This window comes from Magnolia sinica, chromosome 11 (genome assembly GCF_029962835.1).
Source record: "Magnolia sinica isolate HGM2019 chromosome 11, MsV1, whole genome shotgun sequence".
Taxonomy (NCBI): Eukaryota; Viridiplantae; Streptophyta; class Magnoliopsida; order Magnoliales; family Magnoliaceae; genus Magnolia; species Magnolia sinica.
Genome location: NC_080583.1, coordinates 11,900,402 through 11,914,634, shown reverse-complemented (window position 1 = coordinate 11,914,634; position 14,233 = coordinate 11,900,402). Strand labels below are relative to the sequence as shown.

Here is a 14,233-nt window from a genome sequence, read left to right as displayed (position 1 = left end):
TGTAATAGCTTCGAGTTCTGAAGAAATTGAATGAGAATTCCAAAGTTTTGAGGGAATGCTTGAGATCCCCTTTCTCCTCTAGTTTGGGAGGTGTTTGGCATTGCAAATTGCAATCTATTTCACCTGGAATTCCCTCTTTCCTTCCTTTCTTACTTAAGATTGAAGTTTCTGGTCTGCACTGAATTGCCGATGCTGTGATTACATCAAGGTCCAATCTGGGAGCTTTTAAAGGCATTTCCTTTTTGCAGTGGGACCGATGGATCTCTGGTCTGTAGGATTGAACCATAGGCTCCACATGCACTAGATCATGTTCCTCATGGCCTAGGTCCTTACTCATGCCTCAGTGGTAGACTCACAAGAGTTTCAACACGAGGTCATGGGTTTGAGTACCCATTGTGGTGAAATCCCACTGGGGTGTGAGTGCGTGGGTGTGTGGAGTGTGAATGCGTGCGTGATAAAAAAAAAGTTCCTCATGGCCCTAATCCTCTTTCATGTTTAGAAAGAAGCTGACTTTTATATTGTTCCTAACGGCACATGCAGGTGAGAAATGCGAGGGAGTTGGTTCGTCGGAAGAGGATCAGGACGGTAGTGGGGGAGAAACGGAACTACCTGAGATTGATCCTCGTGCGGAAGACCGAGAACTCAAGAGTCACCTGCTGAAGAAGTACAGTGGGTATTTGAGCAGTCTTAAGCAAGAGCTTTCAAAGAAGAAGAAGAAAGGGAAGTTGCCAAAGGATGCAAGGCAGAAGCTACTCAACTGGTGGGAGCTGCACTACAAGTGGCCATATCCGTCGGTACGTGTTACTTGCATTGTGACAGAATATTCTGTGTTAGGTAAAACCATATTGAAATTTCTCTATGGGTGTACCATTTCAATGCTGAATCAAGATCAGAGACTAATGGGAAGAGGCCATAGCAAAGTCTCTCTATGGTTGTTACCTCACATGAATATTTAAGGAAATATAGTACGAGTCCTGTCAATATGAAAAGATGAAATCGACAATGGTCAATGGGAACCATACAGGTGGGCCCACCTTTCTTTGAAGCAGATTGTTCATCTGGTTGGACCCATCATTAATGTGCCATGCCCGAAAATCTCCCACATTGGAAAAAGTTAACAATTGTGATTGGTTCTCTTTTTTTTTTTTACTTGTTCAATTTAGACTGCTGGATACACCATCTATTGGTTGGCTACTAACCATAAATTAAGATTGATGGTGGATAAGATTTTGGGGCTTGGCCATTTCGTGGTGAGGCTCTTGACATATGATCAAATTGGGTGACAGAAAGGTGAGGTCCACTTGTAGTGGACCTGAATTATGTTTCGCTTATGTAATCATTGGTAGCGAAGTTGTTTCTGGTAAGGGTGTGATTGGGGGCATCAAATGTCAATAAATTGGAAGATATTTCATGATCTATCAGTTTTGATTTGCCCAAAAGGCCATGAAATTACATGATATTTGGTGCAACCAAACACATGCTAAGTAATTGATTTTTTATTTTTTTTTAAGAATCTCCTTGGGAACAATTGTGTGGTCTGCAATCACTCCACGTCTTAGGAATGAATATGTGGTTTGTATTCACCACTACTTTATAAATGAGACGACTCGTCACCATACATCTGGCTGCCTGCATTTCATTTCTGACAATCCAAATTGCAGCGCCGCAGTTGGAGCATAAGACCGAAAACTACACTGATTAAACAATCCTATCCCTACACTTGGTTACCCATCAAATGCACAGCTAAAAACATATCGGTCAGCAGCCCAAATTCTACATGGATACTCGGATGAGATCATTCCATTAGTGTGGCCCTAGCCCCTGCCTTGTAGCGCTAGAGCTGGGCCAAAGGCCAACCTTGGCCCAGACCTAGCCTGGCCCATTGCCAACCCTATAGACCATGTGTACATTGGACGGCTACTGCCATTTGCATTGTATGCTGACAGTCGTTCTTACACAAGTGCAATGCAACTGACATAGGATAATCATGGGTCTCACAAATTGCCCTACCATTTCAAGCAGTCAACCGAATTTGATTGATAAGCTTGTACTGAAGATGAACACGTTTTTTGGTACGATGAGCAGGAAGCGGAGAAGGTTGCCCTGGCGGAGTCAACAGGGCTTGACCAGAAACAGATAAATAACTGGTTTATAAACCAAAGGAAACGTCATTGGAAACCATCTGAGGACATGCAATACATGGTCATGGACGGCCTCCATCCGCAGAATGCGGCCCTCTACATGGACAGCCACTTCATGGCTGATGGTTCTTATCGTCTAGGTCCGTGATGCGGTTATTTTTCGGGTGAGAGTGGAAAATGTTTTTCTTGTTATTTTATGGTTTGGCTGGGCATTCATCTCTAATGACCGGCATCATATAAAGTTATGTATTATCTTGTAGCATTTGTATATGTTCTTGAGATTAATTCAAGATGATGAGATGCTTGCGAGTCCAACAATATATGTTGAATGTCCATGTTTTGTAGGGCCACAGTTGCAAGTCTCCATTTGAGCCTTCATCTTGGCCTTTTTGCACGAATGTTTAGAAGGATAGTCGAATGAAATGAAAGCCAAAAGTAGCCCAGGAAAGTCATCTTATAGGATTCTCCTTTGCACATGAGAAGTTTGTCAAATTATGATATCTAAATTATGAAGTTCTAAGGCCATGTCTGGCTACATGTCATCCAAGGGAAAACAAAAGAAAAGATAATGATTAGGCATCTTCTAAAGGAAAAGAAAAGAAAAGATAACGATTAGGCAAATGATTATTTCCAGTAGGGATATAGCACATGAGAGGAGGGCATGGAGAGAGATACTTGGGGAGAAAGGAGGAAGAGAACTCGGGGGGAAGGTGGGGCTACATGGAGGTGTTTTTATATAAAGAGGAGAATAGGAGGTGATCTGGCTTAATTTTTTCCTAGCCCAGTATAAGGGCCGATGTCCTAACATAAGCCCACGCAACAAATGCATGGAGTGTATGAGATATACTTACAACAGTGGGCTTCTTAGTTCCTATCATATGGTAACCGTAATTTGAAGTTGTCTGATTAGGGATGAGTGTTTGGCCTACACATTAAAACAGTGAAAGGAAGCTGGTGCAATTTATGTCGTGCCATGTGTGGTAAATGTTTCTTTTCTTGCCAAGTAAATACATTGTATGATGCATTTATCTCTTTAAATAATGTTGTGAAGAGTGCTAGGGAAAATCTATTGATGTTATAAGAGGGATGGGCACCATTGAATGATGGATTCCACTCTTGGATGGTTACAAGAAATTTCATATTTTCTAACAACGGTTACTAATCTTTTAGTATGACAATGGTTATCAAGCTTCTTGTGCCAGAGAACCATGTAGTGCCATGATTGCTTTATGAAATCCTTTCATTTTTATGGCATGTGTCTTTGCCAGCCAAATATTTCAATTGAAAAATTAATAGAAAACACTTCCATTTTCACTGAAATCTATGAAATTGATGGTATCCAAACATGCCCTAAATTATCTTGCTTGCCTTTGGAAATTTTAATTGGTCCTTTCATTTGTTGGTTGCCACCCGTCGGATAATTATAGCCATAACTTTGTTAGTTGGAACCTTTTTTTTTACCTCAATAATTTTAGTACCCGGGAACCCAAAAATGCCATCAAATTGTGGCTGGGATTGGACGACCTATATTATTTTAGTAAGAGCTAGGATGAACTATAAACCCTCTTTAGAGCCAAACAAGGGGTTTTTTTTTTTGCCAAATGTACCTTTGAAACCTCCGCATCACTATCCCGCTAGACAAAATAGGCGTTAAATTCCCACTTGATATACCAATCCCATTGGAAGCCTCCTTCTCTAGACTCCCTCTTTTGCACACGTTCATCCATGTGTGTTTGGTTCGTGGAATTAAATGGTATTGAATTGTATTAGATGGGATTGACGCCCTTATTGCACAATGATTGCATGTTTGGAAATACCATGGTATTCTAGCCATCCAATCCCATGTTTGGGATAAAATTCTGGAAAACACTGGATTAAGCAAAATCCTATTTGGTGGACCACAGAATTGTATTCAATGAACCAAATTCACAATAGATGCCGTTCACTTGTATAGGTATATATTCACTTGTACATGTATAACCAGAATGTCACGTGTAAATGGTATATATGGATGGATGGCATGGTAAACGCATGCATCAATGTGGGGCCCACGTGTAGTGGATTTCAAAATCCACAAAAATCCTGCATGAGACCAAAAGCAATTCCATCCCACTCAATCCCATCCTTGCCCGCCAAATGTTGGATGGAATTTGCACAGGACCAAATGCAATTCTATCCCACCTAATCCCATTTTGTACTGCTTTGATGTAGGCATGATCAATGATAAAGATTGCATTGAGCGTGGGCCACCATGGGTCCCACATGAATTGTGTTTTAAACATGGCTGTCTTTCGGTTTTTTTTTTTTCTCCTTTATATATTAGTTTTTAGACATATTAGGATTTTGAGGACTGAGTGTCCTCTTAAATTTGTAAATATATGAAGATTAAGATATTATTATTATTATAGCTTTAAGGTGTCCTTCGGTCTCTCACAGCCTGTGTTGAAGCTGACATAGATCCCACTTGAGCCATTCATGGCTTGTTTGTATTTGTGAAGCGGTTGGATCCCACACTCGTTAATCTGAGGCTTGAGCCAGTCGAAAGGGTTCTTTTGGACTGTATCTTTGCTGATCTTGGTAGAGATTTCGATCCCTTTCTTGGCCACCGTACGCATTACGTTCTCATTTAAAGATGGGTTGCATCAGGCTTTAGTGTAGAGAGCTGATATATGCTAATCCAGCATCTCTTAGTAAACCCTATTGACGTTGGTGCCTGACAAATGATTTGTTTGGATCTCATAAGGGGCAGTCGTGTTAGGAGATTTGTGTGATGGATTACTATTGAGAATCTGGCAGATGCTTAGCAATTAGCTCTCCGAGCGATAACACTCTGTAAGTCTCCAAACATATTGAGAAGAGGAGGAGAAGATGCAGACAGTAGATATTTATGGATGTTTTCATTTTGAGGTTTGTGGGGTCGGTGTTGAAGTTGTGGGTTTGCATTTGTAGGATTTCGATTCAAGGAGCAAGTGAATGACACCATAGAGATACTGAATGGGAGGAGAATAGGTGGTAGGAGGATTTTGGTTAGCGCATAGCAAGTATTAGATCAGAGGTTGAGGAAACGTCTCCCGCTTTCAGAATGGTAGGGCAGCAGGATAGCAACGCCGGAGAGAGAGAGAGAGAGAGAGAGAGAGAGAGAGAGAGAGAGAGAGAGAGAGAGTGTGTGTGTGTGTTGCTGCTATTGTTTTTTATTTATTTATTTATTTATTATAGAGATTTACAAGAGAGGGAAGAAGAGAAGAATGGCACTTGGAGCGATCCAGAGAGCTCCATTAGATCTGGAAATCTCCAATCAGCATCCTTTCTCGAATCCATCAGTGACGGGCTTTGGGCCTACGAAATCTCCAGAAAGCTCCATTGAATCCGGCGAGAACAGATCCGTGTGTTGTGAATGTTCGATCACTACCTTTGTCGATCCCTCCATTTCGCCATTGAATAACTCAAAGAAGCCAATCAATTGTAAACCTCACTAGCTACCGTAAACCTCTCACCCTGCGAAAAAGAGAGAGAGAGAGAGGGGGGGGGAGGGGAAAGACAAAAAAGAAAGAAAAACCTTTTTACCTTTTGTCTTTGCTCTTCACACTCTTCTTCTTCTTTTCCCCACTTTTCTTCTTTTCACAGTGTCTCCACCATCATTGTTCTCACTTTATCATTCAATTCATATTATGTCTATTAAATTGAAAGAATATAAATTCTTCTATTCATTCAAAATCTTAGATTTGAAAATCTTCTTAATAAGGATCTACTGACCAAACTAATACATGATAACAAATGTGAGACGGTGTGGAATTCTTTGATCACGTCATGGAAAGAATGTGATATTCATCTTTGTAATTGGATTACAGGAACATTATCCCAATAAGCTCTTTACCTTATGGTCGGATATAATACAGCTAGCTGATGAGGTTTGCAAAGCGTTCGACGAAAATTTCTTATTGGCTATAAAAATTGTGTGATCCAACTGCAGTAGCAGGTGCAAAACTTGAAATTAGGCATATAATCATTGTCCGATTATATCAAAGCTTTCAAAAAAAAAGAGGCTAGCAGCTATATATTTAAAAACCCATATTGGAAGATGAAAAAATTATTTGCATGTCTCTTGAGCTCGTCCAAAAATACAATATTCTGGCAACTTCTATGCTTACAAAGATTTCATTTCCCTCTTACTCTTCATTTGTTATTTCAGTTTAAAGCTATGATATAAGCATGAAACCTTAACCACACTCGGTAGATTATAACATGGCATTTTTCACCCAACGACCTAATGGTGGAGATTGTCGATGTGTTTTCGGATATGAGTTCAATGCTGGTGGATGAGGCTTTGCTTAATCTGGGTTAAATTAAAACTATTAAGGATATTGATTACAAAAACCCTAGTTTTAGGTCCCATACTCCTGTTAAATTTTTTATTTATTATTATTTTTTTTAAATGTTCAAAATTTTCAACAAGGGATTGCCATTCAACCACAAAGGGCGCCTAACGGGGACCCAGTTTATGTATTTTGTCCCCTAATGGTCCAGACCAAAATATTTATCTTCCTCTACCAAGACCTATAGGTGCATCCGATTCAACATAGGTGACTAATCAGGATCAATTCCAGATCTGTGGTTGGCCGTAAGGTCCTACAGCCACATTAGATTTCTCATATCTGGCTCAAGAAAATTTGCCATACGCTCTTGCTACTATGACAGACAATAAGGCCCAACATCTAAATAAGTATGTCGATGCTAAAGTCAGTGACCATATGACCAATGACCCATGTAATTAACTAACTTGGTTCCTATAGTGGTCTTGATAGGATGATAGTAGGAGATAGTTCTCGACTGAATATTTTTCATATTGGTGCTTTTTGTAGTTAAGGCAACATTAGATGTAGAGGTGTACACGAACCGAGCTAGCTCGGTTAGCTCACTCGACTTGACTCGAAAAAGCTCGGTTCGAAGCTGAGTTCGACACGAATCGAGCTGATTTTTTTAGCTCGAAAATGAGTTCGAGCTAGCCCCAGCTCGACTCGACTCGACTCGGATCGAACCTAGCTCGAATCAAACTCGGATCAAAACAGTTTGGTGACTCAGTTACTTTGATATTGATGTTGTTCACCAAGTGTTTGATGAAATGACTCAAAGAAGTGTGACCGGTGGCAAGGAAGGTATGTATATGAAACCATCACCCTTTTTTTCTTAATTTTTATGTTACTTAGAAGGTGTTTGATTGAATTCCTCTAAAACCATTGCTGCTGTCTCAAATACAGTAAGGTTTTGAAAGTGCAGTCTAGGTGTTTGTGAAAATGCTGCAATGGCGAACTCGGCTTGATCTTGGCTCGAACTGGCCCGAGCTGCTGACCGAACCGAGCCAAGCCGAGTTTGAGCTGAGGTCAGCTAGTGGCTGAGCCGAGTCCAGCTCGACTCAGTTCGACTCGATGTACACCCCTAATTAGATGTTCTAGTCATTCTTAAAATTAAGAAGAATTCATTATTTGGTTCTGAGTTAGCATAGGATAATCTGGTATTTTTTAGTTTATTGATTTCGGGTTTATAATAAAGGATTGATAAGTTGATGTAGAGCGGGTCACGGACAGTTTCATGGCCAAGATGGATCAGAAAAGGCCCAGTCAACGATAGAAGTGATCCAGACCGTCAGACATTAGATCAAGCGTATCTCACAATCCGCAATGAGTTATCGGGCGTAAAATATATGATTTTGGGGTAGAACAAGCTACTTTAGCCAACCAACCCCGCTATGCTGGGTTACGCAAGCCAGATTTGCGAAATACCCCTGGATCAACGGTCGTTTCCTTATTTTAATTCTATTTTTACTATAAATAATAAGTTTTAGTTTGATTATAACTCTTCATTCGTTGGGCTTTAGGAGTCGTGTCCAATATAAAAAGGGCTTAAAATAATTAGGAGAACAGCTTGGTGAAGCCAAATAGGACACTTACTATTTTTGGCCAAAAACCTTGTGCACTAGTAGACATCACGACCGTATATAAATAGTAAGTTTACTGTTTATAGTAAGTTGCGAATTCTAAGAGTTTTAGTTGTAGTTTGCTTCTGATTTCTCTCTCATTGCTTGCTACCTCTATTTAAAGGGTTGTGAACTGGTTTATTTCATTCATTAATCAATTTTAAATTTTATAGAATTTATTTTTTATTTTGCTTGCTTTCTTTCTCGTGGATTCGAGAAGCCTCTGTGAGGAGTCCAGAGAAGTTTCGTGGATTCAGAATAATTATCCTTGAGGGAGACGGTGCTAGACCTCATCACGTTCATCCCTGCGTCAGAAGTGAGCAAGGGTTTTAGCGACATGGAGTAAACAAGGAAATATAAAAGTCCTTGCCAAAGATGTAGTTATAGCCCTAATAGCAGTCAAATCAATAAAAGCTCCAGAAGATATTCGGCATCAGCGTTTGGGACACCCAAACTTCAAATTAGTTAAAGTTTTGAGTTCAAAAATTATTATTATTTTTAGTAGTTAGTCTAAAAACTAAGTATATGTAGTAGTCATCAAATGAAAAAGAGCTATAGACATTCTTTCAATTTAAAAAATAAAATTGCAATTGTTCATCTTGTTAAGATTCATTGTGATCTTTAGTGTCCTCCACCTGTTGCCTCCCTTTACAATATATGATATTATGCAATTTTTGCTAACTATTATAATAGATTACATGGTTATATCCCATGTAAAATGAATTAAAATTCTTTGGAATACTTTTAAATTTTTTTCATTTTAGTTGAAAATCGGTCGCTACGAGAAAAAAAAGAAGTGATGTATGAGGTGAATTTCGGTCAATGGAATTTATTATTCACCTTGATAATTGTGAAATTCTGAGGTAGATCTCTTGTCCAAAAATACCATAATAAAAGGGCATAGAATAAAAACACTAGCAGGTGGTTGAGATAGGTTTAACTATGCTATTTCATGCCAATGTGCCTAAAACTTAATGAGTTGAAGCCTTTCAACAATTGTGTTCCTCAATTGATTACCATCACTAGCCCTTGGATTGGAAACTCTTTTCTATAAGGTATATGGAATGCACATAGTATTCATCTTTAAAAGGTTTTGGTTGTCATTGTTTTTCATATCTAAGAGATTAAGCTTCCAATAAATTTCACCCAAAATTATACCCTTGTGTTTTTGTTAGTTACAACTCTGTCCACAGAAGTTTTTAATGCTACTGTCCATCAACTAGAAAGATTTATATTTATAGGCATCTTTATTTGGTAATTCACAAGATGAAAGCTCAAATACTAATGTTGAATGTCTTGATTGAGGTTATATTCTAGATGCCACCTTATCACCACCAGCTCCAGGATAATCAAATAATTCAATTACACTAAGGGTATGATAGCATTGGTAATATATGTCAATGATATTGTCAATACAGGGAGTGACACATCTAGCATCTCAGAGCTCAAAAAGCGTCTCTAGAAGCACTTTTAGACTAAGGATCTGGGGTTGCTTTGTTATTTTTTAACATTGAGGTTGCTAGATCAAAGTTAGGCATTAACCTTTCTCAAAAGAAGTATGTTCTTGATCCACTGAAGGAAACTAGCATGCTTGCATGTAGGCCTCTTGATACACCTATGGAGACTAGTAAAAAGTTATTGGACGATCAGTGAGAATTGTTTAGTGATTCAGGTAAATATAAAAGGATGGTAGGAAAGTTGATATATCTTACAGTCACTCAACTCGATATTACGTTTGTTGTTAGCATTGTGAGCAGATACATGCATCAGGCCAGAGTTCCATATTGGATTTCCATCAACTTTGCCTATATAAGTAGATCATCCCTGCTTGTAAAGGGTAGTGTTTTTTTAGAGTGGTGGAGGGTGATAAAAAGGGAAATTTGGGAGTTGTCTTGAACAGAGGAGAATGTGTTGAATTTTTGATAAGAAATGGAGAAAAAAAAAGGAAAATGAGAAGGAGAAAAGGAAAAGAGAAAAAAGAAGACAGGAAAAAAGAAGAATATAAACAAAAGGTTACGTTGACTTGAATTCAACGAGTAGGGTTGGAATCGAAGATGTCAGATTATCTCTTCCGTTTAAGAGTGTTAAATCTCACATTTCCCTCTCACATATTAATCATGAAGTCACATTTAGTTTTTTAAAATATTCTATTTATTTACTTATTCTAAATTATCATCTATATTGATGTTGAGCGCTCTATCTCTACAATCACATTTGTTTTCAAATAGTAAAAGATGGCTAAAATATCTGCATCTAGTAGTTTTTTTTTTTTTTTTTTTTTTAATGGATGGGCCATCCACTATGAGTCCTATCACAAAATCATGGGCCTACTCGTACAAACAATCTCTCGAGTGGCTATGGTTATGGATCTACAATTTGCTAATTGTTAATTGGATGGTTATGATGATGCTATCGAAGTGGCTTTTCTTGAGGGGTGATCAATCAAAGGTAGATCCCACATGATGGACATCCAAGATCAATGGCCAAACGTTTTCTATTATAACAAATATGGACATTCCATTTCCCTTTCATTTGTCAAACGGTTAGAATCATTAGATCATGGTGTTTTTTTTAGAGGAATGGGTAATCAAGGTTAGGACCCAAGCGTGCATCATAAGACCTTTTCTAATGTAATAATATAGACCGCCCATTACGTTACTATTCATTGGATGGTTAGGATGATGCAATCAAAGTGACCTTTTGGAAGGGATGAGCAATCAAATGTCTAACCCAAATTATGGAAGGCCTAGTTTAATGATTAGACCTTTACTAATATAATAAATATGGTTCTTTCATTTTCCATCCATCAATAGACAGGTAGCATCATCACATCATAAAGATTTTTGGGAGGAATGGGCAAGCTATCCTCCAAATGGAAGTCCAGATCAACAATGAAACCTTTTTGTTTTTAGAATATACAATATAAACCATACATTTTCATCGCCACTAGTTGGTTAATTATAGTCATAATATCAAAGTAATTTTTGAGGAGCATGTGTAATAATAATAAAAAAAAATTGGCCCCATAGAAAAAATCTTAATCAATATTTGCACCTCTAGTATAATCAACTTGTATTGTCCATTTTCTTAACTATTAATCAATTGGATGGTTAGAATTATCTTATAGATACCCTACCCAAAGTGAGAATAAATTACTCTTCGAGCTTTAGCTTGACTTCGATAAAATTGTTTCTTGTTAACCAAAAAATCATTGAAAATCTAAATAGATTAAATGGAGAGCATCATCTGCATGTCCCGAAAATAACTGACAGGATAAATTGGTAGATCAAGAACCTAACCAATCCAACCCTTGTCAAATCAATTGAAATCTTTCAAACCCTTGAAACTCTCTATATGTAACAATTGATATTACTAAATTCGTACATCAAGTGATAGAAATCATAATAAATGTGGCCACACTTTTGACAAATCAAATGGTATTCGATTGAAGTGATTTTGGTCCCGTTTAAAAGCTCATCGTATGATCTTTCCAATGAGCCCGAGATTATTAAAAACAAATATATAACAATGAAGATACGACATTTAGTCAAATTGTGCATGACTGATTTCACACACTAAACAGTCATACTTTTGACATATCAAATGAGATCCGATCAAAGTGATTTTAGTCTCATTAGGAAGCTTATCTGACGATCTTTTTCAACGAGTCTAAGACCACTGAAAATGGACGGGCAACAAAAAAATTTTGAATATTTGTGTGACTGTGGAAAAAGATAAAAGATAAAATAATTTTAAAATTTAAAAGGTGTAAGACATTATTACCTTACACACACACACGCACACACACTTTTAATCATTATACCTTATATATTATTATTATTATTATTAGTATTCTTTTTTCTGGCAAAGTCTATATAAGGGAAACCGCACTTCCATTCAAAGAGGATGATATATATATATATATATATATATATATATATATATATATATATATATATATAGAGAGAGAGAGAGAGAGAGAGAGAGAGAGAGAACATACTGAGAGAGTCCGAGAGAGTTGGAATTTGTGCGGAGGGTCGACCTTGAGGTGCCCTAAAGATTCTCAACATATCATCATGCTACTTGACATAGGAGATCAAAAACCCAATTAAAGAAATCACTAAAGTTAAGAATTTTTCTCTGATATCCTGATTCAAGTTGCATTCTACTTCACATATTTCAAGTACATTTACTATATCCACATACATTTCATTTATTTTATTTTGCATTATTCTTGTCTATTTATTTTCTTTTACTTTATTTATCTTCCCTGGGTCTTAAACCTCGTGAAGCAAGGATAGGCGTTATTTATTTTCTTTTTGTCTATCTCTGCCACTTGGTTTTGTGAAGGATAAGTTGCATTTCATTTTTTTTACTATAATTTTATTTTATTTGCCTACTTGAAGCCACTTGATTCTACGAAGTAGGGTTATATAGTTCTCTTTTTTTTTTCTCCACTTGCCCGACTCTTATGAGTCATGTGAAGCATGACCAAATATAGAAATGTCGAAATTCTGATGAATCCCTTGAAAAACTGTGAAACCTTATAAAGTAGAGACTACACATCGTAAGGGTGAAAAATGATGTCTAACCCTTCTTTCCTGTCACTGAGGCCCTTGCTCAAAATTTATGGTTGCATACTAACTGCAGGATTTACTTGAGTTAGGGAATCTCACGATTTTTCTACACTTAAGTTGTAATGTCCTGAAACTCGTGCCACGAGTTTCATACTCTAGACTCGAGTTTCTAAGTGTTATTTTATGTGCACGTGGTGGTTATCAAGATAATTCATAATTTTCATACATCAAAAAGGTTGTTGGCATTCCAAATAAGAATAAAATAATCATAACCATTCATCATCATAAAATAAGTTCAAGCATATATCCACTCAACTTGGGACTTTTTACAATTCTATTAGTCTAAGTTCAAGTACTTAAACATTTAAAGAACTAAAAATAAGCTAGTCTTGTACTGCGAAATCTTTGAGCTTTTCCTTGGATAAGGCTACTTATCTCCTGACACATCATCCTGCTACATATATTCATTTATCTATTTGTTACCTACATCATCTATTTGTTTGGAATTCCAAGGGTGAGTTGGCCATACTCAGTAATGATTTCCCCCTAAGATTACATAATATCTAAATCATAAGCAAGTATAGTATATCAATATATACAACAAAACACAGCATTCAAAATAATACGCTCTTGTTTAAATGAATGAATGCATGTAATGTACTTTAAGAGTTGGGAGATCCAACCTGTCCTAGTCCAATGCAAAATTAAGTGTGTACTTGACGATGCCTTAGCAATATACCAAGCTTGGGGAGTGATGGACCCCGGCCTAGCCAATCTGGACCCTTAATTCCAACTGCGTCCTATAACAAGGGGAGTTGTTTATCCAGTTGTAACCCAGCAACATCCCACCCTTTCCTTCATGGAAAGTTATGATCGAGCAACATCCCATGGTGCCATGAATTCATAATTAATCAAGTATTTAATTAATATAGTTTACATACAATCCGATTATAGGAAGCTTTTATGAACTTAGGCATTTTCAATCCATCTTATAATCATAAGTAATTCCACATGTACTCTTAACCTACCATGAATCCTACGGTACATGTTAACATGTCCTCGACACGATCAAGAACCTACCACAAGTCATCATCTTAGAGTAACGTGTCCATCATCTGTGCCACATCGTGGTCACTAGATAATTTTGATTCATATCGAATCTCGCCACTATCATGGTCATAGAAATGAAATGAAATTCTAATAATTGTTAAGGCCCTCTAAGTCACAAACTTTATGTAAAAGTGATGTGTATATCATGATCATCACATAGCTTTTTTTAGGTCCATTCTCACAAGTACTCAACATATAAGTTGTTTTAAATATAAACCCGACATGGGCAACCATGCCACATGTCGATATAGTGTCAAACATGTTGGTACCTTAGTTTGTCAATAATGTGTGCTAGTGTGTTTTGAGTCGGTTGAGCCCCCATTGGAAGACTGAAGACTTAAAGACTTATATCATCAAAGCTTGAAGACAAGTAAAACTAAGGTGCCTTGGTGAAACTAGCCTCTGACCCTCTAAAACAACATGCCTCTACATGA

The 14,233-nt window shown here is 37.4% G+C and overlaps 1 protein-coding gene across 1 annotated transcript in view; it reads left to right on the top strand.

Moving 5' to 3' along the window:
- The window catches only part of LOC131218821 (homeotic protein knotted-1-like), a 36,515-nt gene extending 34,056 nt beyond the window's left edge, over nucleotides 1–2,459 (top strand). The window contains exons 4-5 of the mRNA XM_058213657.1: nucleotides 541–794; nucleotides 2,086–2,459. Of these exons, the coding sequence (XP_058069640.1) occupies nucleotides 541–794; nucleotides 2,086–2,289 (458 nt within the window). The 3' untranslated portion in view covers nucleotides 2,290–2,459. The remainder of the gene's footprint in view (nucleotides 1–540; nucleotides 795–2,085) is intronic.
- The last annotated feature ends 11,774 nt before the right edge of the window (nucleotides 2,460–14,233 follow it).